Source organism: Perognathus longimembris, chromosome 16 (assembly GCF_023159225.1).
Source record: "Perognathus longimembris pacificus isolate PPM17 chromosome 16, ASM2315922v1, whole genome shotgun sequence".
Lineage (NCBI taxonomy): Eukaryota > Metazoa > Chordata > Mammalia > Rodentia > Heteromyidae > Perognathus > Perognathus longimembris.
The window spans coordinates 54,239,079-54,264,621 of record NC_063176.1 but is presented as its reverse complement, the minus strand read 5'-3'; the positions used below and the strand labels follow the sequence as shown (position 1 = coordinate 54,264,621).

At 43.3% G+C, this 25,543-nt stretch overlaps 2 protein-coding genes and 1 pseudogene across 2 annotated transcripts; 2 read left to right on the top strand and 1 right to left on the bottom strand.

The window, feature by feature from the left end:
• Window positions 1-2,477: 2,477 nt before the first annotated feature.
• Window positions 2,478-5,772, top strand: LOC125364539 (transcription initiation factor TFIID subunit 2-like). The gene is given in 3 exon segments (XM_048364132.1): window positions 2,478-5,567; window positions 5,570-5,648; window positions 5,708-5,772. Coding segments are annotated over 3 exon segments (3,234 nt in total).
• Window positions 5,773-6,713: 941 nt separating this feature from the next.
• Window positions 6,714-7,910, top strand: LOC125364538 (annotated as a pseudogene).
• A 15,568-nt stretch (window positions 7,911-23,478) lies between these two features.
• On the bottom strand, window positions 23,479-23,943 carry LOC125364667 (60S ribosomal protein L26-like). Its single transcript, XM_048364287.1, has one exon. The coding sequence runs from the start codon at window positions 23,941-23,943 to the stop codon at window positions 23,530-23,532; it is 414 nt and encodes a 137-aa protein (XP_048220244.1). The 3' UTR covers window positions 23,479-23,529.
• Window positions 23,944-25,543: the final 1,600 nt, after the last annotated feature.

The window sequence follows — 25,543 nt, the reverse complement described above, 5'->3', positions numbered from 1 at the left end:
AAAGCTAAAATGGCGGTTAGCACTTCCTTTAGCATGGGCTGTTCTGCTTATGACCGGGTTCCACATGCACCTGACCTTTCAGCTGCTGACAGACCCACCCACATGTTCGTGGCCAACAGTGTCAGCTCTGCTTGAGGTGTCAGCATTCCTGCTATCCAAGGGTAGCATGCTCTAAGAAGACGGCTGTAAGGGACATGTGGATTCCACCAAACAACCACTAAGAATCCTCTTCCCGTCACACACAATGCCAGTGAAACTCAATCAACATGTGCAAGTCAGCTGCACGCTAGGACTCAGGCTGATGTGCAAACTCCATGTTGCCTCGACCTAGGTGGTCTCCCAACATTCTGCAGCAAGTGGGAGCTTCTCCCCACACCATCCCACCTGTGGCTAAAACTACAACAATCTCCTGTTCTCTACGGCCCCAGGAGGCCCTTCAACTGGAGAAAATTCTTAATAAACTCTCTTTAGACGCTACCACGGAGGATTTCAAGGAGACGGGCCTACAAAGATGAAGCTCCAATGTCTGCTTTAAACAAACACACATATTCCTGAAGGTTTTGGTGCCAGTGCTGGGGCTTCAGCTCAGGTCCTGGGCCCTAAACTTTTGTGCCCAAGGTTTGCACTCTACCACTTGAGCCTCAGCTCCACTTCTGGAATTTTCTTGGTAGTCAATTGGAGGTAAGAGTCTGTCAGACTTTCCTGTTCCAGCTATCTGTCAAACTTCCTCCTCAGGTCTCAGCTTCTTGAGTAGAAAGGATTAAAGGCGTGGCCAGTCCCCCCCTGTGCCTGAGGGCTTCTGCAAGAACACACCCTCCTGGAAGGGGAAGCAGGAGGTCAAGGGTGGGTTGAGGTTATTTTCAACCTGCCCTGTGAATTTATGCCCTTTTTCTTTTGGATTTCATTCCGTGTTTTTACCCCTGAGATCACTGTAACTGACGTTAGTGCCCTGGAACTGATTTTAGTGCCCTGGATATTATATAGACACATGTATTAGAACTAGGGAAGGGGAAGGAAATTCCAAAATGGACAAAGGATATAAAGACAAACCAATGCCACAGCAATACTTACAAAACGATATGGTGTCAACCAACTGTACAACTCATGAGAGGAAGAGGAAAATGGAGAGATAGGAGAACCATGAGGAGGTAACAAGTTGGATAAGAAACGTACACAGTGCCTTACATATGAAACTGTAACCCCTCTGTACATCACTTTGACCATAAAGAAATGAAAAGAAAAAGAGTCTGTCAGTGTTTCCTGCTCTAGCTGTCTCTGAACCTCCATCCTCAGGTATCAGCTTCTTGAGTAGAAAGGATTAAAGGCGTGGCCAGTTCCCCCCTGGAGCTGAGGGCTTCTGAAAGAGCACACCCTCCAGGAAGGGGAAGCAGGAGGTCAAGGGTGGGTTCATCAATTAGCATATCATTGTGGTTGTTATTTTCAACCTGCCCTGTGAAATTATGCCCTTTTTCTTTTGGATTTCTTTCTCATGTTTTTACCCCTGAGATCACTGTCACTGATTTTAGTGCCCTGGATATTGTACAGACACATGTATTGGAACTAGGGAAGGGAAAGGAAATACCAAAATGGAAAAGGATATAAAGACAAACCAATGCCACGGCAATACTTACAAAACTGTATGGTGTCAACCAAGTATACAACTCATGAGGGGAAGAGGAAAATAGGGAGGCAGGGAAACCATGAGGAGGTAACAAGTTGGATAAGAAACGTACTCAGTGCCTTACATATGAAACTGTAACCCCTCTGTACATCACTTTGACCATAAAGAAATGAAAAGAAAAAGAGTCTGTCAGTGTTTCCTGCTCTAGCTGTCTCTGAACCTCCATCCTCAGGTCTCAGCTTCTTGAGTAGAAAGGATTAAAGGCGTGGCTCAGTCACCTGCTGGGCCTGAGGGCTCCTGGAAGTGCACATCCCACAGGAAGGGGAAGGGCTAGCTCAAGGGCGGGTCCCTCAAGAACGGTATATAAAGGGGAGCAGCACAGCGGGAGCTTCATTCGCTGGTCCCGGCTGCTAGAGGAAGGAGCTGAAGCCTGAGCAGGAGCAGGTTGGAAGACAGAGGCCCCGGAACGACTCGTGGCGACCACCAGTCCTCGGCAGACCTCACAGCCAACGGTACAGTTGAATCCTCCCGGTAAGAGAGGTGGTGTTGAGGGCTGAGGCTTTGGGGTTCAGTGTCTTCCCAAGGCGGTGGATCCCAGGGCGGGATCTGCTCTGTTAAGGTCGAAGCTCTGACCCAGAAGCAGATCGTCTATGGATTTGTGCCTCGTGTGAAGAGGAGCTCCCTGGTGCAACAGACCATTTGAGGAAGAGGGCTTTTTGGGGGGTAGTTCTGGTATTTGTTGCTTTAAGGAGCAGGGCAGGGCAGTGGCTTTGAGCAGTTTCTGACCAGCGCCTCAGTGGAGACCAACCTCTGTGAAGGCAGGGGAAGTGAACCGAGTAGTTGCAGTGAGTTTGAAATGGCAGGGTTCGGATCTGGGCTCAAGGAGAGTTCCGGCTGTGGGGCAGGACTGCTGGGTTGGTGGAGGAACGAGGAGCAGGTGGACCCAGGACTCCGAGCTCCACGGGGCCGCCTCGGACCGCTGTCGAGTCTAAAACCTTCCAACAGGAACAGGAAGGTGGGGGACCAGGCCTTCAAGAGCCCACGGCCTTATAAGTTAACCCACCAGCTCCTCTGCATCGACAACCTAAACTTTGAGAGAAAATCTGTTGTGGGGTTTGTAGAACTGACTGTATTGCCTACAGTTGCAAACTTACACAGAATCACCTTGAACAGCAAGCAGTGTAGAATAGCCCGAATATGCATCAATGATTTAGAGGCTGCTTTTAGTTACAAAGATCCAACCTTGGAAGTTTGCCACAGTGAATCAAAACGGCGAGATCTCAATTCGTTTTCTCATACTTATGCTGCTGCCGTTACTGCTGTTGATCCCGAAGTAGGGAACGGAGAACTTTGCATTAAGGTTCCATCGGAGCTGTGGGAAGACGTTGCCCAGTTAAAGGCCCTGAAGATACACATTACTTTTTTGTTGGATCAGCCCAAAGGAGGTCTTCATTTTGTGGTACCCAGGGTGGAGGGCACTATGGCAGAGAGAGGAGCTCATGTCTTCTCTTGTGGCTATCAAAATTCCACAAGGTGTTGGTTCCCGTGCGTTGATTCATCCTCGGAACTGTGTACATGGAAACTGGAATTTACAGTAGATGCTACCATGGTGGCAGTGTCCAATGGAGATCTGGTAGAGACAGTATATAGCCACGGTATGAGGAAGAAGACCTTCCACTATATGCTTACAACTCCTACAGCAGCCTCAAATATCTCCTTGGCCGTTGGACCTTTTGAAATACTCGAAGATCCACACATGCGTGACGTGACTCATTTTTGTTTACCTCCACTTCTTCCATTGCTTAAGCATACCACATCTTCCCTTCATCAAGTGTTTGAGTTTTATGAAGACGTTCTTTCGTGTCGCTACCCCTACTCCTGTTTTAAGACGGTGTTCGTTGATGAGGCTTACGTGGAAGTGGCGGCCTACGCTTCCATGAGTATTTTCAGCACCAATCTCCTCCACAGTGCCAGGATTATAGATGAGACGCCTCTGACTAGGAGGTGCTTAGCCCAGTCCGTGGCCCAGCAATTTTTTGGATGTTTTCTAGCCAGAATGTCTTGGTCCGATGAGTGGGTGCTGAAAGGAATTTCGGGCTACCTTTACGGACTTTGGGTGAGAAACACTTTTGGTTTTAATGAATACCGCCATTGGATTAAGGAGGAGCTAGATAAAGTCGTGGCCTACGAGCTGAAAACCGGGGGGGTTCTACTACATCCTCTACTTCATGGAGGAACAGAGAAGGATAACCCAGCACCCCACCTACACTTTTCGATAAAGCACCCGCACACTCTGTCCTGGGAGTACTATGCTATATTTCAGCGTAAAGCTCACCTGGTGATGAGATTGATTGAAGATAGGATCGGGATGGAATTTATGCTACAGGTTTTCCATAAACTGTTAAGCCTGGCCAAGGCTGCTTCAGCTCAGAAGTTCCATTCTCACAGGTGGAGGCGGATGTTGCTTTCCACATCTGGATTTTTGAAATCTATTTCCAATGTCTCTGGCAAAAATATCCAGCCCTCAATAAAGCGATGGGTAGACCAGAGTGGAGTAGTAAAATTTTATGGAACTTTTGCATTTAATAGAAGACGCAACGTCTTAGAACTGGAAATAAAACAAGATTATACATCCCCTGGGACCCAGAAATACGTGGGACCACTTCAAGTGACAGTACAGGAGTTAGATGGATCTTTCAGTCATACGCTGCAGATCGAAGAGAACAGCCTGAAACATGACATCCCCTGCCATTCCCAAAGCAGAAGGCATAAGAAGAGAAAAATCCCACTGCCGAACGGGGAAGAAGTGGACATGGATCTTTCTGCCATGGATGCAGATTCTCCTTTGCTATGGATAAGAATAGACCCAGATATGTCACTGCTGAGGAAGGTCGAGTTCAAGCAATCCGATTTTATGTGGCAATATCAACTCCTGTATGCAAGGGATGTGGTCGCTCAGCAGGACTCCATCTTGGCCTTGGAGAAGTTTCCTACACCCATGTCCCGCCTCGCACTCACTGACATCTTAGAACAAGAGCAGTGTTTCTACCGGGTGAGAATGTCAGCTTGCTTCTGTCTGGCCAAGATTGCAAATTCGATGGGGAGCATATGGACGGGACCACCGGCAATGAAATCACTCTTTACCAGGATGTTCTGTTGTAAAACTTGCCCAAACATTGTGAAAACAAACAACTTTAGGAACTTCCAAAGTTATTTTCTACAAAAGACTATGCCAGTTGCAATGGCTTTGTTAAGAGACGTTCACAACCTCTGTCCCAAAGAAGTCTTCACATTCCTTTTAGATTTAATCAAGTACAATGACAACAGAAAAAATCAGTTTTCCGATAACTATTACCGTGCAGAACTGATTGCTGCTCTGGCCAACTCTGTTACCCCTGCAGTCGGTTTTCCCCTTAGCACAGGGCAGAACTTAAATCCTGACGTGCAACTCATTCTGGAGGAAATCACCAGGTGCTTGAATATGGAAAAACTACTTCCAAGTTACAGATATACCATCACTGTCAGTTGCTTGAGAGCCATAAGGGTGCTTCAGAAGAACGGACATGTGCCCAGTGACCCAGCCCTTTTTAAGTCTTATGCCGAATATGGCCATTTTGTGGACATCAGGCTAGCGGCTTTGGAAGCCCTCGTTGACTATACTAAAGTAGACAGGAACTATGAAGTACTGCAGTGGCTGCTTACTATGGTCCAGAACGATCCTGTACCCTACGTAAAGCATAAGATCCTCCGCATGTTGACTGAGAACCCACCATTTACCAAGAACATGGCGTCTCCCTTAGGCAATGAAGCCCTGGTAGATCAACTTTGGAAACTTATGAATTCGGGTACTTCCCATGACTGGAGGTTACGGTGCGGCGCTGTGGACTTGTATTTCACACTTTTTGGTCTCGGTAGACCTTCCCCTTTACCCTTGCCAGAGCTTGGGTCATCAGTTCTTCATCAAAAGAAAAAGAAGCTGTGTTGAATCCTACCATAATTCCAGAGGTGGTTAACAGGCACCCAACAAGTGACAAATAATCCAACAAGTCACACATAGCAAATTGGAGTTCAGAACCCATTTTCAAGCTCAAGATGAAATTGATACAGATACTGTTCATGATACCCAGGCCAGCAGTTTCAGCTCTGCTTGAGATGTCAGCATTCCTGCTATCCAAGGTTTGCATGCTCTAAGAAGACTGCTGTAAGGGACATGTGGATTCCACCAAACAATTAAGAATCCTCTTCCTGCCACACTCAATGCCAGTGAAACTGGCATTCAAGGCTTTCTTGTTTTCTTGAACTATAGGATGCTATTCCCTGGTTCCTAAACTGTATATAAGCTGGAAGTTAAAAATAAACGGGGCTGCTGTCTGGAGCTGCAGACCTCCCAAACCCCATCTTTTGTCTTTTGTCTTGTGCTCTTCTTTTTCTTTTATCCTCACCCCCTCAATCAGGATTCCCTTTTGCTGCCGGCAGGCTCCAGCACTCAAGGCGTCCTCTACCACGTGAGCCTCAGCTCCACTTCTGTCTTTTTTTTTTTGGAAGCAAATTGGAGATAAGAGTCTGTCAGACTTTCCTGCTGTGGCTGTCTTTGAACCTTCATCCTCTGATCTCGGCTCCCAGAGTAGACAGGATTAAAGGTGTGGGCCAGCCATACCCGATGCCCAAGGGCTCTGCGAGGGCACACCCTACTGGAAGGGAAGTGGGAGTTGAAGGGTGGCTTCAGCGATTCCTGCAGAAAGAGGAGAGCAGCAGGACCTGAACTGAATTCACTGGGTCCAGGCTGTTGCAGGAAGGTGCGGAAGAGCAAGCAGGAGCAGGGCAGAAGACGAGGCCCCAGAACCGGATGTGGTTACCAAGACTCCTTGGGCAGACCTCACAGCCAGTGATGGAGGTGAAACCTCCCAGTAACTGAGGTGGTGAAGGCTGAGTTTGCGGGTTTCAGCCTCTTCTCAGTGGGGCGGGGCTCCATCTGTTTCACCTTGGCTCCTTAGTGCCTGCTAGAGACTTTAGCTTCTTGTTCATTGCTCTCATTGATTGGGATTAGTCAAGTTTGGGGGACCGCTGCCTCTGCGGTCAGCACACGGGGCCCATGCCCACTCAAGAAGCATCCTCCTGTCCAGTGGACAGCTGCCATGAGAAAGGTGAGATTTCGATGGAGAAGGTGAAGGTGATACGTTATGTCTCTGGGAGGAGGCCACACTATGCTCCTCTGGAGACCTCAGACAAGGAGGATGAGGGAGTTTTACTCATTAAGAAAGCCAAAGTACAAGAAGCAGAGCCTGAGAAACAAGATGGGGAGTCCTCGAGGGACCCTTGCCTGTGGCGATTACAAAACCGTATCGCTGAAGGTGTGGAAGAGAGATTGGCTTGGCATCAGATAAGAGTGGAGCTTGAAGTGGTAGCAGAAAGTGACTCATGAGTAGAAGGAGACGCTTGGCATATGGAATGAGCAGATAGCAGTGAGGAAGAGGGAGAAGAAATAGATGAGGAGGAAGTCGAACGGCACGGAGGCATGATAGGTCAGTGAGTGCAGGAAAGAAAAACTGAGGAGGGGCAGGTCATGGAAGTGGAAGATGAAAGGTGTTCTGCTGAAGAGTCAGAATCAGAGTCTGAATATGAAGAGTATTCCGACAGTGAAGACGAGGTGGAGCCTCGCCTTAAACCTGTCTTCACTCAAAAGAAGGACCGAGTGACCAAGAGCATGAGGCTGAAGCACTAAAACAGAAGGAGTTGGACTGGGAAACTAAACGCTTGGCTCCAGACCATAGAGGTCTGGAGGAGAACAGTCCCTGGCTACCCTGCATGCTCTCAATACCGATGATGAAAATGCTGAAGAAGAATACGAGGGATGGAAAGTTCGAGAGCTCAAACAAATCAAGCAGGACCGAGAAGAATGAGAAGCCCCTGAAAAGGAGAAAGCAGAAACTGAACGCAGGAGAAACCTGACTGAGGAGGAGAAGCAAGCAGAGCTTTGGGGAAATGGCAAAGCCAGTACCAAAAAAAACTGTTAGAGGGAAATACGAGATTTAAGTATTATCACCGAGGTGCCTTCTTCATGGATGAGGATGAAGAAATATACAAGACAGATTTCAGTGCACCCACCCTTGAGGGTCATTTCAACAAAACTATCCTGCCTAAAGTCATGCAGGTCAAGAACTTCAGACGTTCTGGTAATACCAAATATACCCACCTAGTGGATCAGGACACCACTTCCTTTCACCCAGCATGGGGTCAAGAAAGTGCCCAGAACACAAAGTTCTTTAAAGGAAAGGCAGCTGGAGTATAGGGTGCATTGGAGTAACTATGGGCCAAGAAACAGAAAACTACCTAAGATTCAATGATTTATTCCAACTGTGGACACAAGAACTCTCTCAACAGCTTCTTTGTTGCCATCATTTACACGGTTCCTGTATGCATTCTACTGGAATAACTACCCTACTGTGCTCTTGGGCTGCCCAGTCTTTGACAGTGTTCTGTGAGGTCTGGACTCATTGAGAAACCCACAGATTCTGAGTCTTCCTCAGCCTCTTCTCCCTCACCCTTTCTATCTCCTCCAATTTTGCCTTGGGACCAAGTCTTTCTCCAGACTTGATCTGCCTGGTTCACATCCAAAGTGGACAGCCCCTCATCAGATCCTGCTGGCTGCTCCGACAGCAGTTAAGCTCAATGGGCAGCCATAATGTTTTCTTCTGTCAGTTGTAAAAAAGGATCCTGCTCCTGCCTCTTCTGTACTGAGGATGACTCCCCAATACACCTGCTCTTCTTTTCCACCTACCAAACCCCGTCTCATCATATCTCTTTCAAATTTCACCCAAAGACACATACATGTGTCCACTTCGAAGGAAGTGGACTTCTCCTGGACCAGTCAACATCTCTGCCTTCCACCCACAAGGTCCATACCCTGGTCAGTAGGAAGTAGCCAGAAATATTTGTCACCCCTTTATAACTATCATAAGGCTGGAATGTTAGGTCTGCCAGGAAACATGGCCCCTTCCCTTGGCTAGAAATCCTGGACCAGCATCTGTAACCCAGGCAACTGGCAGACTTCGGTGAGTGGGAGACAGTCATGGAGAAGCCCCAAAACACTGAAGGGAGCAGGAAGAAAAAGCACCATAAGAACAATTCCAACAGAGATGATGGAGAGACAACAGAGGGGATATTGAAAAGGACCCTGAATACCAAGGAGGCTCGCCTGCGCCATCTCAAGGAAACCATGCGCACTGCCCCGAGAAAGCGGCCCTACAGCAGCGTAGATGAAACTCCGCAGCCCACAGAGGAGGAAATGGAGGGTGACAGAAGGAAGTGCCAAAGGCCAGAGGACCCAACGGCCTCTCTCCTTGGACAGCAGGGGTCACAGAAGGCTGTCCAGGACACAGTCCAGCATGTTGCGGCGGCTTCCCACCCACCATCCTAGATAAGAAATAAAAATAATTAAAAACAACAACAACTGGGTCTCTTCTTGCTGTCTGACTTTAATAAACCTCTCAGAAGTCTCAAAGTAATTTCATTCTTTTCTGCAGTAAGGAGCAAAAGGATTTGCAGATGGTGATGTGGGCAGAAGCTTTGTTCTCCCATGGAGTGTCTTCTAAGCGTTGAGTGTGGTGATGCTGCTCTGTGGGAATTGAATTGCAAGATAGGGAGAAGCCACACTTTGTGATGGGGAATGAGGAGTCGTTACTAGAAAGTCAATGGCTGTGAGTGGATTCAGGCCCTTAAAATGCTTATAGCCAGGAATACAGTTAATATGGGTAGGAAATGGAGCCAAGAGTGAACTACAGTACAGAAAAAAAACCAGAAAAACCATCTCAATAAGCCAGATCAAATCTCATGGCGAGTAGAAGAGGGGTGCAATTGTGTCTTGAGGAGAGTCAGGAGACAGGAGGTCTGGCACAAAATGGCAGCCAAAGTGGTGAGGATCTAAATAAATAGGGTCATGGTTCGGGGGCAGGGTCACGGCGAGCTGGAGACTTCCGAGTCTGGAAAATGCATGGTAAAGATCTGGCAGATCCATTAACCTACTGTCTACATCCCCACCCTTGCCTCTAGATATGCCTGGGCAAGCCTTGGGCTTGGGGCTTGATGTGGGGTTTCACCTCAGAGTTTTTAGAAATTCCCCATCATCTACCACTCTGCCAAGATGGTGCCTGCTAGACCCAATATCTCTATTTCTGTGTAGGCGTATAATCCTCGTACTGGTGAGATGGAAGTAGGAGGATAAAAATTCAAGGTCTGTGCTACATAGGGAGACCTTGTCTCCAAAAAACAAAAACATAAATCGAAAGGGGGGGAAAAGCTGTCCTGTACGCAATTTTCTTTTTGGCTTTTTATGTATTATTGTCATATATATTCTAAAGGTAGATTACCCTTTCTTAAAACCAGGGCTATATGTTGTTTTATTTTTTAAAAGTAATTTAATCATATAACTAGAATTGCAATTATTTCATAATTATTTGTTTTTTGCCTTCTGAGTTTCCTGTTCTGAAACTAAGAATATACTCTCGGTGTTTGGTTCACAAAAGAAAATTGATAGAAGAGCAAATAATTTTTATTTCCCAAATAGGATATCATCAACCCAGTTTTCATTTGATTGGCAAGTTTGGTTCTTAATGAATTTCCTTTATCTTGAACCCCGAAATTAGCCTTGAATGGATAATCAGCTGTCTCCTCATCCTCACTAGTACTGACTGGTCAGCACGAGGTCTTTACCATGTCGTCCTTAGTTTGTGGACAGATATCAACGATCTCTACAATATCATAGAGGATATTGTTTTTATGTGGGGGACATTTGGGGGAACATTAGGGCTTGAACTTCGCCTCATGCTTACTACACAGGCTGAGCTTTGCCTCCAACAAAACAGAAGGTTTCCCCTCACACACACATTTTGAAATTTTTTGGACAAGGAGGTTTCATTTTGACCTGTCCCTAGGCACGTATAATGTAGGGTGATCAAATTTAGGTTCTCCATCACTCTCCATCCTTCCCCACCAAAGGACAATATTTACAATATTTTTCTTTTAATTGTGATTGTTTTCATGTAACTCTCATGCTGTAAAACACTTCCAAGATTATACATCATCTAGTGCACCTCATCTTCATAGCCAGCAGGTGTCACTTTGTAAAATTTACAGAGTAAAACCTGAAGGTTCTTTGAATAAATTACCAAGGTAGCTTCAAGGGACTGTGGTCACTGCTTGATCCTCAAGCCTCCTCTGAGAACTTTGCAAGTACCATATTGATAGAAGGGGTTGGAAGGAAGTTGCTGACCCCAGAAGGCATTGACTTCCCAGGTCCCAAACAACCAAAACCACTTTAAGGGGTACCCTTTTAATTCAGTACTTCAGGAGCAGGTAGAAGAATAGCTGGTCCAATACACTTACATACTCTAAATACATACACTTGTACACTTAGTGTATGTATTTAGATTCCAACCAAAGATTACATTTAAATTGCCGTGCAAATCTAATTCTTCGGGGGAGCCAAAACTGATGGTTCAACCGAAAGTCTGACACTGGTGTCTATTTTGTATTTTATCTTTGGTTAACAAAGACATAAATATCCGTGGGATGGGGGAATACATGTCGAGAAATTTCTGCTTATTCACAGTGTTTTAAGAGACATGAAGAGAGAGAGAACTTGAGAGCAACCTATGAGGTCTAGAGGTATCTCAGTTCTGATCCACGTCAGGAGAGCACTGCTACCGTAAATATGACAAACACTGAACCTAAATCGTATGTAGAAGGCCTTCCAGGAGATGCAGCCACATTTCAAAGTACATGAACAGAAAGACACCTGTGTTCCTTAGCCCTGTGGGACAATACTGGATGCAAAGCACTGGATAAGGCTGGTAAAAGCAATGTCAGGGCCCGCCTCAAAAAAGCCCAAGTAGAACTGGCTCACCTGGAACAGATCCCTGTCTAGGGTAGGCTCTGATGATGCTGTTGCTTAAATAGCCAAGACTTGAGCCATGAGGCTACTACGTGCCAGGACTATTGAATCCTCCTCTGTTTAAGGGAAAATGAAACGCAGCTCTTATCAGCAGTCATGGATTTTGTCTGACGACTGTTCCATGTACGCTAATAGGCCAGACATTCCTTCTAAGTGAAGAAGGTTTCACATGCAACATCTTTTCCTATTTAAGATTTCTTCTAATTTATTAGTCTATCTTTGGTTCTAATGACTTGCAGTTCAGGGTATATGGGAAAAGAAATGTGTTCTAAAATGGCAAGTGTGAGTTTGCCTATATAAATCATCTACATCTAAATCCCCTGTTAGCTTGCCATCACCTGTCATTCCCGTCATCTGCTCCTACTCCTCCATCAACAGCGTTTATCCCAAACATGTATCCACAATTCCTGCTTCCTTTTCCTGTCTCAACGGCTGATCCTTCAGATTCGCAGTGTGCGTCAGAATGCCCTGGGGCTTGGCCCCCCCCCCAATTCTATCATATTTTAATCGAATGTATCTTTTCACAAGGCTTGCTTGGGTAATGTGCAAAACTTTCCAGGCTATTCCAAAGAGCAGGTGCTCTGGACCACAGCTTAGTTTGAAATGAAATTCCTTAAAGGTAGGAGTAGTCTAGAAAACAACCTTTTAAAAATGCCTAGATCCCCAAAATTTTTTGTGCCAAGATCCATGCCATAAATTCCCTCATGGGGAAAATAAGAATGACTTTATAATCATGTGATACTGGGGGGTCAATTTATTTCAAAGCCCATGTGGGCACTTAAAGTTTGCTTTAGCAGTAATCTATGTATAGTTTAGAGTGTCATGATTGTTATTTTGAACCCTTATCTCCTCAATTATTATGTTTTTATCTTCGAAAAAGTTTCTCAGAAAGGCTTACTGACCCCAGGTTTCAGGCCAGGATTTCTGCCATATAATTTGGTTTTGATTTTTGCTTCTTATTTCAATCACTATGCAATTTATTTTCCCGAAATAGTAAGTTTCTATATAAAGAAACTCATTGACATCGACTATTATTAGAAGCTCCAAGCAAGGCAGAAGGACATTTCAGTACAAAGAGTCACATTTCTTCCTGTTGCTGTACCTTAACTCATGCTATGACTGGTTTTCGGCATTTAGTAACACTTTAATTTTGAGTTTGTTTCACATGCCAGCTCCTATACAGCTCCTTTTCTGGTTTTCCAGTTAAGCCACGATCCCAAAGCTCCCTCTAAGTATGCCAGTTATAGGGGTTACAGCCATGCACTCCTCATTCTACCTCCTCTGATTCCTGCTGTAGAAGAGACAGTGTCTTATTAAATTCATAAATCAACAGCCCAGACCACTTATTGGCACTATTCTTCCGAAAAAATAGGTAGGTTGGAGATGTTGTTGTTGGATGAATGAAGGTAGGAAAAACATGATAGGCTGGTTAGATGAATAACTGAGTGAATGATAGAATACGTTTGTGCTTGGGGTGATTTTGACTTGTACAAGCTCAGCTCTCAGGGGTCATAAGCTGGAGATTTTTCAGGGACTTAAGGAACTCTTAGATATTATATTGCTATTGGTCTACAATTCATTAAGTCCCTTTGTTTCTGTCCTTCTCAGGACTACACACTCTTGATGACATGTACAGGGCTCTTGGAACTGCTGAGCAAGGCAGTCTGAGCAGAAGCAGAGTGGAAATTTTAGAATAGTCCAAAGATCTCTTGGGGCACTATCTCTGCAATGTTATCTTAGGACTAGATTATTGTGTCTCAAATTGTAATAATACAGAACTTTAAGTTTTCATGAGATGAACTAAGGCTTATCACTTAAAAAGTAAAAAACAACAACAACAACAACAAAACCCACCACCAACAACAAAGGAATAGGATGGGCGATTCTAGTCATGAGGAAAAGTATCTAATGTACATGACCTTTAAATGTACAATGTAACAGCATGGAAAAAGAAGCCAGTTGGGCCAGTAGAATGTCTTTCCCTTCCCCTCGCTTCATGAATAAGGAATTTGATCAGTCGGCAGATTTAAAAACTGCATGGGTTTGGAAGACAGACAGCAGAAAGGCTTGGGCTCTGGTGCTGGAGAATATCTTGTAGCCATGCAGGCTCCGGCTGTCCTGATGCGGCCGGAAGACATTGGCACGATTGGGCTCCATCCCTGAAGCCGTGAATGGGTCCATGACTAACAGGAGCACGGTGCTTGTGGCTGTGTCCTGGATAGGGTTGATCAGGAGACCCAGACACTGAAGAGTCAGTCACCTCTGGAGGTCCCTGACCATGGACCTTTCGAGAGCCAGAGTTAGGATGTTGGATCCCCTGAAGGTACTCACAGAAGACATCCCAAACGGAGGTGAGCATCAAGCACCACAATGGACACAAATCTATAGACTAAGTGGCCGCAGACAGAGTACCATGGATCTGGGCCAAGAAAAGTCTGGGGCAGGAGAGGCTGAGGTGGGGGATGGGAGAGCATGCTTTGTCTACAGCAACCTGACATTATCAGTCACTGAAAAGGTGCTAGATCATCCTTGACTTAGATATCTTCCCCCTCCCCCCACCCCATATTAGCTTGTGTGTCTGTAGTGGGCCTTTAAGGAAAATTGGCTTATTTGTAGGCAAAAATAAGGCAGGGGTAGGGAGTATTCTCACATACAATAGCTTCTTAAGCACTTGTCATATGTTTCTCAGAGTTACATGTGATTGGCTCCTAGAAACTTCATCTTGCACATTTGCTAGCTTTCAGAGGCAAACGTCTCAACTTCCAGATGCTCTGGTGTCTACGAACGGCAGAAAACAAAATGAAAAAAAAACAAACCCATAACACAAACCATAAGAAAACTCTCTGCAGACCCATTGGAATAATGGGAAATTGCTCGGAGCCTTAACTGTGATTTGGTTTGTTTTATTCTAGCTTTAAATAAGCTTTTGATTTTTTTTATTAGGTATTCTTATTTTTCACATTGGAAGGTTACATCGCGTCGCCTCTAACTTCAGCAAAGAGATACATGCTATCTAATATTCAAATACTTGAGGTTATCTTTTCAAAAACTTTCCTGAAGCCAGCCACCAATCCAAGGGAAGCCAGCGCTTTCTGGATGTCCCATGGGTAATCACGACTATCGGGAAGTGGAGGTGGGGTAGAGCAACACTCAAGCCAATCAGGACAAAACATCTGAGACCCCATTACAAGCTGAGCTTGGGGACACACGGGAAGGGTACACAGGAGGACTCAGTCCAGGCTTGCCCAGGTATAAATGTGAGGCCTTATTTTTGTTAATAACAAAAGCAATAAAGAATAATTGGAGTGATACTTGAAGTGGTTAGAATGCCTGCCAGAGAAGCTCAAAGCTTCCAGCTCAAATCTCCGTTACGCTAAGTTTAACAGAAAGTTACGTGTTTGAATGCCGTTATGTTTTTAATTAAAGAATGCATGTTACATTTTTGCTCCTCTAGTTCATTCCAGGCTGGGAAAGAGAACAGCAAGAAGACATATACAGGTGTGTATAGTCACATACAAACCAACCACATGTACGATTTACATCTACAACCCTGGGTGCAAATTCCAGCTTTACACCAACTGTTGGCTGCTGCTTGATTTTGAAAACTCGATTCTGCCTTCTGACATTTGTGATTTACCTCTCACCTCATTTATAACTGTAACTCTAGGGGCTCTTGTAAGTGGGGGGGGGTGGAGAAGGAAAATATGTCAAGGCTACAGAACATCTTAAGTGTGCTCACATTTCTGCTGCCCCTCATCCTCAGAATAGGGCATATTCTGACATAATAAGGCTCAGGAGAAGGAAGACATCCAAAGAAATGCCCAAAGACACACTTTAATTGTCCATCATTTTCTGCTTCTTACCTACATCAGTCATTGACTTATTTCCATGTGATTTTAGGCGCCATCCTTTCACTGAGCCCTTCATATATCATCTGCTTTCTTTTAGTGTCTACTATGTATCAGGAATGCTGTAGATACTGTAAACAGAGAGATATAAAGGTCGTTCGCCTGCTTTGAGCTAAGTATGAAATTATGAAATGCATGGAAATACACACAAGCCTTCTTTTGCACTTGAGAAATAAATGCTAAGAATGCCTTGAGTAATGCAAGCCTAGAGAGAACCAGGTGATTTGAAGAGAGTGGGGAAGGTGGGGAGGGATGGAGGAGAATGATGGAAAGGATGACATTGCTCAAAGTGCATTGTATTAATAAACTAATATTTTAAAGTAAAAACCCTTCCTACAACTACTAAAAGGCAGTAATTTTTTTAAAGTAATGATTCCAAGAGACTGTGATCAGGTTCTAGTTTGAAAATTGTTATCACTGTAATTCTTGGTTTTAGCAATTATCTTTTTACAGCTTGGTTTACCCAACCAGTGTCTTCAGTGCATTGCTTCTGCTATTTAGACACACGAACTAATTTACCTCTTTTTTTCCCTGGTGTTTCATATAAACCCTTAGAATTGAGCCTATACTTGGCTATTGTCTGGCTCTTCTTGCTACTCTCGATTCAGATTTCAGAATCTGAAGTGGGCCATTCGTATCCCACCTTTGTGGGGCCTCCTCTCTTTTTGTAGACGACCCAGCTAGGGAAGAATTCTATATTTCTTGGTCTTGTAGGAATCCTACAGTTATTGCTGTTTACATGAAAAATTCTAATGTGACCATTTATTTCCATTGTGGACCACAAGTACTGGAATGTCCAAAGAACTCAGGAATTGCTCCTGTTGGTCTGTAGGGGATGTGAGGTCAACTCATTGGAGGCTACTCGATTCTAAAGATAATTTCCATCATAATTTACAGGTAAATGGCCATTGTTAAGAAAGGCATCCTACAAACCCCTCATTGGCTACACACAGTGGAGGTGCTCAAAATATTGGACACCACAAATTGTGCTTGTCTGAAGACACTGGCTGTGTAAAGTCAACCTATCTGTAGTTGTAGGAATTCATTAGGCATCACTTCTGGCTGCAAATGCATTGTCTTCCTAGGAAACTTATAAAATGTAAAAACACACCTACACATAAAATGATTTCTAGAACTGGTACCACTGGTTTTACTTTTTAAGTCCTTATTCTTATTTTGTGCTATAATATTTCATAAGCCAATTTTTATGTGGCTTTAGAGTTAAGGTGTATTCCTTTGATATTTCATGATGTACCGTGGGGACAGAGACTTTGTAAAATCATGGAAGTTATTTAAGTGAATGAAATACAATTACTTGGTTGCCTTTTGGAAGCTATTTCAAGACTTATAGGTCTCTCAATGTCAGCACTAAAATAATATTAAAAAAATAAAGTGAGGCATGGAAGTGGGAAATTGAGAGTGTCACAGGGGGGTGACCATTGTGAGGTGTTTTTACTACTATCTCTGTTCTGTTGGTTTCCCAGAGTGATCAGGCCTTGTTTATTTAATTTTTTTCCCAGATTAGGAATTAATTTCCAAACTAATCTACAGCATTTTTCTCATCACATTTTTCTAGACAATAGCCATTTAAAATGTGTGGATTTTATTTTTCCCTCAGTAAGAATCTTTCTACATACGCAATGCTCATGCTGGAAAAAAATAACATAATTAGTTGTCTCTGCATTATTCAGATCTTCAACTGCTGGAAAATTTTGCTCACCAAGGGAAATAATCAAAGGGTTCATTAATAGAAGATAAATAATAAATTAAATGTAAAACAAATCCACATAAATTAGAGAAGTATTTTGCAAAAATAAAAATAAAGTTCCAAATATTGTTTTTCCCTTGGTGGAAGACAAGCGGGCCTGCCAGGCAGAACTCTGAGTTCTTCAAAGACCTTGTCCACACAGACTTCCCAGACTCCAGTGACACCCACAGTTACATCAAAGGCAAGAAACACCACAGTGCCAAGTAACAAGGCAGACTGGTCTAGTTCAGGATTCCCACAATTTAGGTGAGTCCAGCAATGCTACGTACTTTCATACATTTGCGCATCTGTGCGAATGGTCACGCCCTTCCCATGGTTCTTCCAATACTTTAGTGTGTTCTTTACACATGTATTGGTGTCTACAAGTAGAAGTTTATAATGAACAAGTACATCGGCTAAGCACATCTGTAAATGGCTGATGGGCACTGGGTGCTCAATGGATGGATGTGTACTGAAGGAGGCAATGACACAATAAATATCCAGTAACTGGTCTTCTTGGAAACACCAGAGGGCAAGTCCAGATGAACCAAGCACTTGATGGCCCTGGTCCCTCTCAGTAACTAAAATGAATGAAGCAGATCTTCCTTCCCCAACTGGATATCCATTATCACAACAGTATAAGCTGGAACTTGCTAGACTTACCCTATGTAGAAAAGGTATCAGGAAAGCAAAGCCAATACAAGGAAAGTTTTATGAGTCCCAATTCTACAGGAAGAGTGAGAGAAGGCTGTATTTCTGTTGGCATCACTTGGGTGTCTTGATCCAACCACGCCTGACTCATACTAGGTTTTTCAATGTCGTCAGGTAATGTTTTCTTTCAGAACTTGATACAAGTTTGAACTGTGCTTCTGTTTTGTGTCACCGCCGAAATAATCTCCATTCACATGGGAAATATCACAGGCTGGGCTTTTAGCAGTACAAAAATCTCCAGGTAGGGAAATGAGAAAAAGCAGGCATTGATGACCTCCAAGGCATTTCATTTCATTCTTTGTAACCAGTAGAACTCGGGGCACTTTGTTGCTCATCTGGGTCATGTACGGAGATATGTTTCAAGTCTCAGCTCCCAGAGCTTTCCACTCAGATGTCCAGAGGAGAGCACAAATGAGTGCTGCGATTTAGGGAGACCTTGAGTTCAAGCTCAACTTAGGTTTTGTTACAACAGGAAATGAGTTATCCTCTCTAACAATAGCTGGTGAGCGCTCATGTAATTACAAATCAGATTCAATTGGCAATAGCATACTTGAGAATTTAAAAACACACACGCATGAAAGCTCTCAGAAGAGGGTCAGGCACTTAAGTGTCAAACCTTAGGCACTACAGATGTGATTATTACATTCTAGAGAGAGGGAGTAAATGTTTGGACATGTCAGCCAAGCCCACCTGTGAAATGACTTCATAGAGAATGACTCTGGATGGCAATTTGGGACAGGTCCAATGAGAACTGACTATATGCTCGTGTATGAATGACAGCTATGGACGGCTGGCCATGCAGAAGAGAGGAACAGTAGCGCTGGTGTGTTGAAGGAGAAGTATGCCCCTGTTGTCTAAGACAGGCTGCAGGTAGAGGGGGAGGGGCTGCAGGAGAGATAATTCAGTGTCAATCAAGTGTGGAAGTCACGTCAAGGAACGGCCCAGAGGGTTTCCCATTGCATTCTTCCCTCTGGATGCTGTAATGAGAAAGGCTTGGGGTGGGCTATGATGGAAGCAGTCAGAGAAGTCAGGGGAAAACTTCACAGGTCCCAGAGAGAGACAACTGTAATAGTGGGGGCAGAGAAGAATGTATGGGCTGGGGCTTTGTTTGAAGCTGGAGTTCAACGCGATGACTTCTGGTGGACTGGGTGAGGCGAGAGCGCAGGTGCACACTCTAAAACACAGAGCGTCTGGGCGGATACTGGCTGACTCCCGGTTGCAAGTGGAGTCCATCGTGAAATGGAGAGGACTGATCCACCAAGCCCATGCCCATATCCTCCTCTCGAGGTACTAAAATTGAGACGTGCATTGGGAATCCCAGGTGAATCCCATAAAATCCCAGGCAGGACATATCAACTTAGAATTCGCTCCCAGATGGATGATAGGCGAGACACTGGAACACATGCAATCTTCCAAACAACAACACAAGAATAGTTCCTTGAATCTGGAGACAGAGCAAAAGTCCAAATTAAATGATATAGAGTAACCTGTTGGGCCTACTATCTACAAATTAATTGCACGATAATTTGCTATAATTGGTATGTGTCTTCCAAATTCAGTTTGTAACACTGGAAGTAGGACATCCTCATTAAAATGATGTCAGACGCACCACGAAGGCAGCAAAGTATCACCAGTCCCACTGAAGTTTCCAGTTTCCTTTCTCCCCATCTCATGTCCTTTGTCCCCATGAAGACATAAACCTTTGAGCTAATGCATCCCCCTCATCTCCTCCCCTTGCAGAAAACATCATACGGCTGAGGTCCATAAGGTCTTAAGCATTTTTTTTTTAAGCATCCTGAATTTATTGGATAGTTTACTGTCCCTTACTTGACACTTGGTTTGTGAGAGTAATTTTCTTTTTTCTTTTTCTTTTTCTTTATTTTTTTGCCAGTCCTGGGCCTTGCACTCAGGGCCTGAGCACTGTCCCTGGCTTCTTTTTGCTCAAGGCTAGCACTCTGCCACTTGAGTCATAGCGCCACTTCTGGCCATTTTCTGTATATGTGGTGCTGGGGAATCGAACCCAGGGCTTCAAGTATAGAAGGCAAGCGCTCTTGCCACTAGGCCATATCCCCAGCCAGTAAGAGTAATTTTCTATCAGTGCATGCAGATCTATGTAATCACTCTGTACTGTAAAATTCCATTTTGTGTCTGCTCCACAGATTGTTGGCTCAGTGTTACTCAGATGCAGACTCAAGTTTACCATCATAAACATAGGAATGGGGACATGCCGTTTGTCTTTCTTTCTCTCTTTGACAGGCCAAGCCTGAAGAGTTAGCACATATTTGCATTTTACATTTTTATAGATTGTGCTAATTGTTCTCCAAAGTCATTGTTTGATTTTCCTTTTCTAGTGTCAATTGGTTCTAAGCTCTCACTTTTCCACATCCCTGACGAGCATTGGGGCTAGCAGACTTTGTACTATCTTTTGCCAATTTAAGAGGGTTTGTAAACTGGAATGTCTTCTGAATTTTTTCAATTTATGTTTTCTCTGTTCCATAAGATTCCTAATTAGATTTATTAGCATTGTCTTTTTTCCCATTTCTTTTTGGTAATGTGTTTTTATTTTTAGCAAAATTGCTGTTCATGTCTTTTGGCCATTTTTCTATTAGGCAATTTGTTTGGCTCTTTTTTTTTTTTAACTGATTTTAGGAATCCTTCGTAAAGATTTTACACATGATAAATAACTATGTCAAGACTTTTTCTCTTCTCCATTATTTTTCATTACTAATGGCTTATTTTCACAGGATAAAGTAAATTTCTGTCTTTTGTAAAGTTCAACTTTCCGTGTTTTGTTTATTTCTTATTGTTTCTTGTGTTCTGGTACTTGTTGATATCTTGCTGATATAATATTGTAAATGTTTGGGTTTTTTTTTTTTTTTCGCCTCGAATTTAACAAGTTTTCTTCATGAAGGCTGAGAAATAGTTTGACTTTCTGTTCCACTGAGCTCTGCAGGCAAGTCACACTGCCACATCTTGGTCCTCATCTGTGTGTAGTCTGAGAACGTGGCCTCTTGGGCCCTGGGCTGATGAGGGTTTTGGTTCCAGCACAGCGTCAGCTGGCCCAGGCCTTGCCTTCTGAACCTAATGTGCACTGGGCAACCAGGGAGGCTCAGAGAGCCTGTACTATGTGACGCTCTCAGAGGGGCTGCCGGTTTCATAGCAATTTGCTAGATCCTATTCCAGTTTCAACCCTGATTATTCCGAATGCTTTGTGTTTTTGTTATTCATGCAAGACTCTTTGCAGAGTGTGTCCCCCATTTTCAGCAATTTTTTGTAGCAATAAATGCTCACTCTCATTGTCTTTTACCTCATCTTTGTTTTTAGTAAGATATCTAGTTCGTCATTAGGAATGAAAATCCCATGATATTGTGATATATAAATTTGTGTGTGTGTATCTTGTATATGTCATTATTTTATATATATTATACATACCATGTATATGTAATATATATCATGTGTATATCATTATATACATGATATATATGACGTACATATAACTAGTACTGCAGAAAATATTTTCTCATTTAAATTGAATAACACATTTTAAAAATAGCTAGACACTGAAATTCACCGCTCTGATCTCAGCTAGTAGAGGGGCAGAGAAGAGATCAAGATTATGGTTTGAGGCTGGGGATATGGCCTACTGGCAAGAGTGCTTGCCTCCTATACATGAGGCCCTGGGTTCGATTCCTTAGCACCACATATACAGAAAATGGCCAGAAGTGGCGCTGTGGCTCAAGTGGCAGAGTGCTAACCTTGAGCAAAAGGAAGCCAGAGACAGTGCTCAGGCCCTGAGTTCACGGCCCAGGACTGGCCAAAAAAAAAAAAAAAAAAAGATTATGGTTTGAGACTAGCCTATGTTAAAACGTACAGAGTCTGTTTTAATCAGTGAAAAATCAAGTAGAGTGGCATGTGTTTGTCATCCCAGCTATGTGGAATCAGTAGAATCACAATCCCAGACTGGCTCCAGGAAAAAGTGTAACTTCCTGTGTGATTAATAACTAAAGTAAAAATAGACTGGAGTCCCGAACCTGCCTAATAAGTGTGAGGCTCTGAGTTCACTCTCCTACCACAAAAACCAAATGACATCCAAGCCCAAATTTCAATGACACCCATCTAAGAATGCAGCCCATTAACAGATGAATACATCTTCATTAAACAAATCCTCACATGCGGAATTTCGTGGGATACCTTCTGTGGAAAAATAAGAGACATTTCTTTCAAAATGAATGAGTAGAAATATTAGATCTCTCTGATTCAGTTTTATTGTCGGTAGCCCTCCACGGCTACATAAAAGAAATTCTCAAGTTGTAAGGAAAGAAGCAAAGACATTGGAACCATATCTCGGCCAGTATAAAAGTGTATGTAAATCTACTAACTGAAAATATAGTAGATTCTATGGCGATGTCAAATAGTGTAATTCCTTAGAAAGACAAAATCAAAGTTCAGCAAAACAAAAACACCAGGGAGCAGGTACTCAAAAGGAGTGGAATGGGGCCAAGGGGGAAGAGTAGATAAATGAAAAAAGGAAGGAGAAAACACAGACAAGGCTCCAACGTATATCCTACAAAATCAATGAGTGAAGTCGTGGGTGGATTAGGGAGGGTTGGGTGAGAACATTGAAAGGGCCACATGGATCAGGATAGATCACATTCATAAAATGCTTTGTTACATGGCAACTCTTGTAAAACTACTTTAAAATAAATTAAGAAAAAGAAAAAGCATAAAGAAGTAAATGAAGGGTGGAATGGAAGTGAGAATATTGAAGGGGGTGACACTGACCAAAATGCACTGTTATTCACAGACTCTTTTGTTAAATGGCACCTCGTTTGTACAATTACTTAGAGATAATTTAATAATTAAAAAAAATTCTGTTACAGTGCACTTGTACCTGAGGAAGTCCTGTAATGCAGTGCTTGCTAACATTGGTGGAGAGCTAGTGGGCTTCACTGGGTAGCTAGACAAGCTTGGGTTTATAGTTAGCTTAGCTACCTTAATAGTTAAAAGAAAAAGGAGGAGGAAAAGGAATAGTGTGAAACATTAATATCATCAAGTTTCAGCCCCAAATCCAAATGTAGAAAAAAAATTAGTACAAATAATCCAGGAGATACTGAGACCACAAGAAATGTATGTATCAGAGCTGAATGTGGAGTGAATGAGATGATCACTAAGAAATGAAATAGCCAAACATGTGTCGCTTCTTAAAATCCATCAACTGAATCTTATGACTTGGATTATACTGATTTTTTTTTTTTTTTTTTTTGGCCAGTCCTGGGGCTTGGACTCAGGGCCTGAGCACTGTCCCTGGCTTCTTCCCGCTCAAGGCTAGCACTCTGCCACTGGAGCCACAGCGCCGCTTCTGGCCATTTTCAATATATGTGGTGCTGGGGAATTGAACCCAGGGCCTCATGTATATGAGACAAGCACTCTTGCCACTAGGCCATATCCCCAGCCCATATACTGATTTCTTGTAAATGTCCCTAAAGTCAATGAATAATCCTAATTTTCTTTAAAGCCAGATTTCCAGGCCTGATATTTTTTTTCTTTGATACAGTTTTTTTTTTTTTTAATGAAAGTTGTATGTAAGATTACTTCATTCCTGCATCTTTTCAATTGCTTCTTCCTTATATTTGCCCTTTTCCTTTCCTACTTGGCGGGACTTGCGGTCCTTGTCCAGTTTCAGCCTGGTGATAACCACCTTGCTGGGGTGAATGCCCACATGGATAGTGGTGCCATTGGCCTTTTCCCGCTGTACCCGTTCAATGTAGATGACATACTTCTTCCTGTAAACCTGGACCACTTTGCCAATCTGCTGACCTTTATCGTGTCCCCGTACAACCTGCACCTCATCATCCTTTCGGATGGGCATAGACCGCACATGGTACTTCTGTTTCAGCTCTTTGGAAAGAGGGGAAGACATAATCTTCCTGCGAATGTGGGAAGATGCATTGGAATGCCTTTTCCGGTTCTTGCTTCGGTCAGAAGTGACAAAGGGATTGAACATCATTTTGGCCTGCTCCTGCTTCAGTGATGGCGGAAAAAGGGCCTGAGATTTTTTTTTTTTAAGAGGGTCAAAGATTGGTTAGAGGAAATAGGGGCCAGTTCATTTTTGATGACTTGCCTTTATTTTTGGCCACACCCACTAAAACCATGAGTACAAGACAACCATCTCACTATCACAAGTACTGAGAATCTGCTTCTGCCTTACTTCTCCATTTCTAATCCATTGTTAACTAACAGCGTGGAGGTAAGCCTGGCATTCCTGTTTTCATTTTGCATCTTTACCTTTGCTCTGAATCTCTCTCTCCTCCACTCAACTGGGGTTCTGGGTTAGGCAGGATGGATGGGCAGCATGTTTATGAAGTGGGACTGGAACTATCCCCAGGGAACAGTTTTTGGGGTTCTGAGTGCTTTCTGACTGGAATTCTGACTGGAAGGCCACTGGACAGAAGAAGGAACAGGAACAACCAAGTTGTTCCCCTTAAGTCATATCAGGAACAATAACTTCTCTGGAACCTTCCACAGAACCCAGAATGGAGATGAGCTAGCCAGGCCTTACCTTCTCAGAGACAATTTACTTACATCCACCTCCAGCCTGAAGCTCATTTCCGGATCCCAGACAGAAGCTGAAATGTTTCCTTTATATCTTCCCCTAGTGCCAATGTCAAGCAATACTCGTCTTTGCTCAGTTTTTTTTTTTTTTAAACCACTAATCCCTTTATATGGCATATTGGGTGAGCAAGTGGATCCATCCTATTTGCTTGCTTGAATCATCCTTGTTGGGTCTCTGGTTAGGGACTCCAGTAATATCACCTCTAGCGGCTGCAGTAGTGATCTCTGGGTAATAACAGGAATCCAGCTTGTGGGTGAAAAAATGTTCCCCATGTAGCCCCATTTCCATCTTTCAGATTTACCCAGTGCACACGTTTTCTTGTCCATTATCCAGCCACGAGCATTTCTTCAAAGGAACATTGAATTATTCATGAGCAAATAGACATTAAGGAATCGTGTAACAGAGAGTGTACGGCATTGTCCAAGAAAGAAGTATGCTCTGGCAGTTCAAGAATTGAAGTTCAGTTTTATTCCTACCTTTAAAAAAATGATTTGTGGGAGAAGAAAAAAGAATTTAGCTTTGTAGTAAAAATGTCACAGTACAGATGATATTTTTGCTTTAGTTTGAAAAAAAATAAAATATACTAGTTTTCTATGTTCTCTCTCTGATACACCCAGGCACATACACACTTTAGCTACTTCATATCCTCAATATATCTGTCATTAAAGCAACCAAATAAACAAATATCTACCACTATTTTGAAAGTATGCTCGTTCTCCTCTATAAGGAGAATGATAACAAAAATGGTAAAGATAAAAGCTTAAAGAGAGACAAATGTAAGCCTATTATACTACACAAAAAATTACTGCTCACTGTTTTTGCCAAAAGCAGTCATTTAATAACTTCAACTAAACTTTCAGTGAACTTCAATTGAAAACCTTCCTGAAAATTTGCCTGAAAGAACCATGCATGCGACATAGAATAGTCTTTTTATACTATTTCTTCCTTCCTTTCTCTTTTTTTCCTGCCTCCCTTCCTCCCTTCCTTCCTTCTG

Excerpts from the sequence above, each read along its gene's own strand:
- LOC125364667 (XM_048364287.1), bottom strand. The coding sequence starts at position 23,943 with ATGATGTTCAATCCCTTTGTCACTTCTGACCGAAGCAAGAACCGGAAA.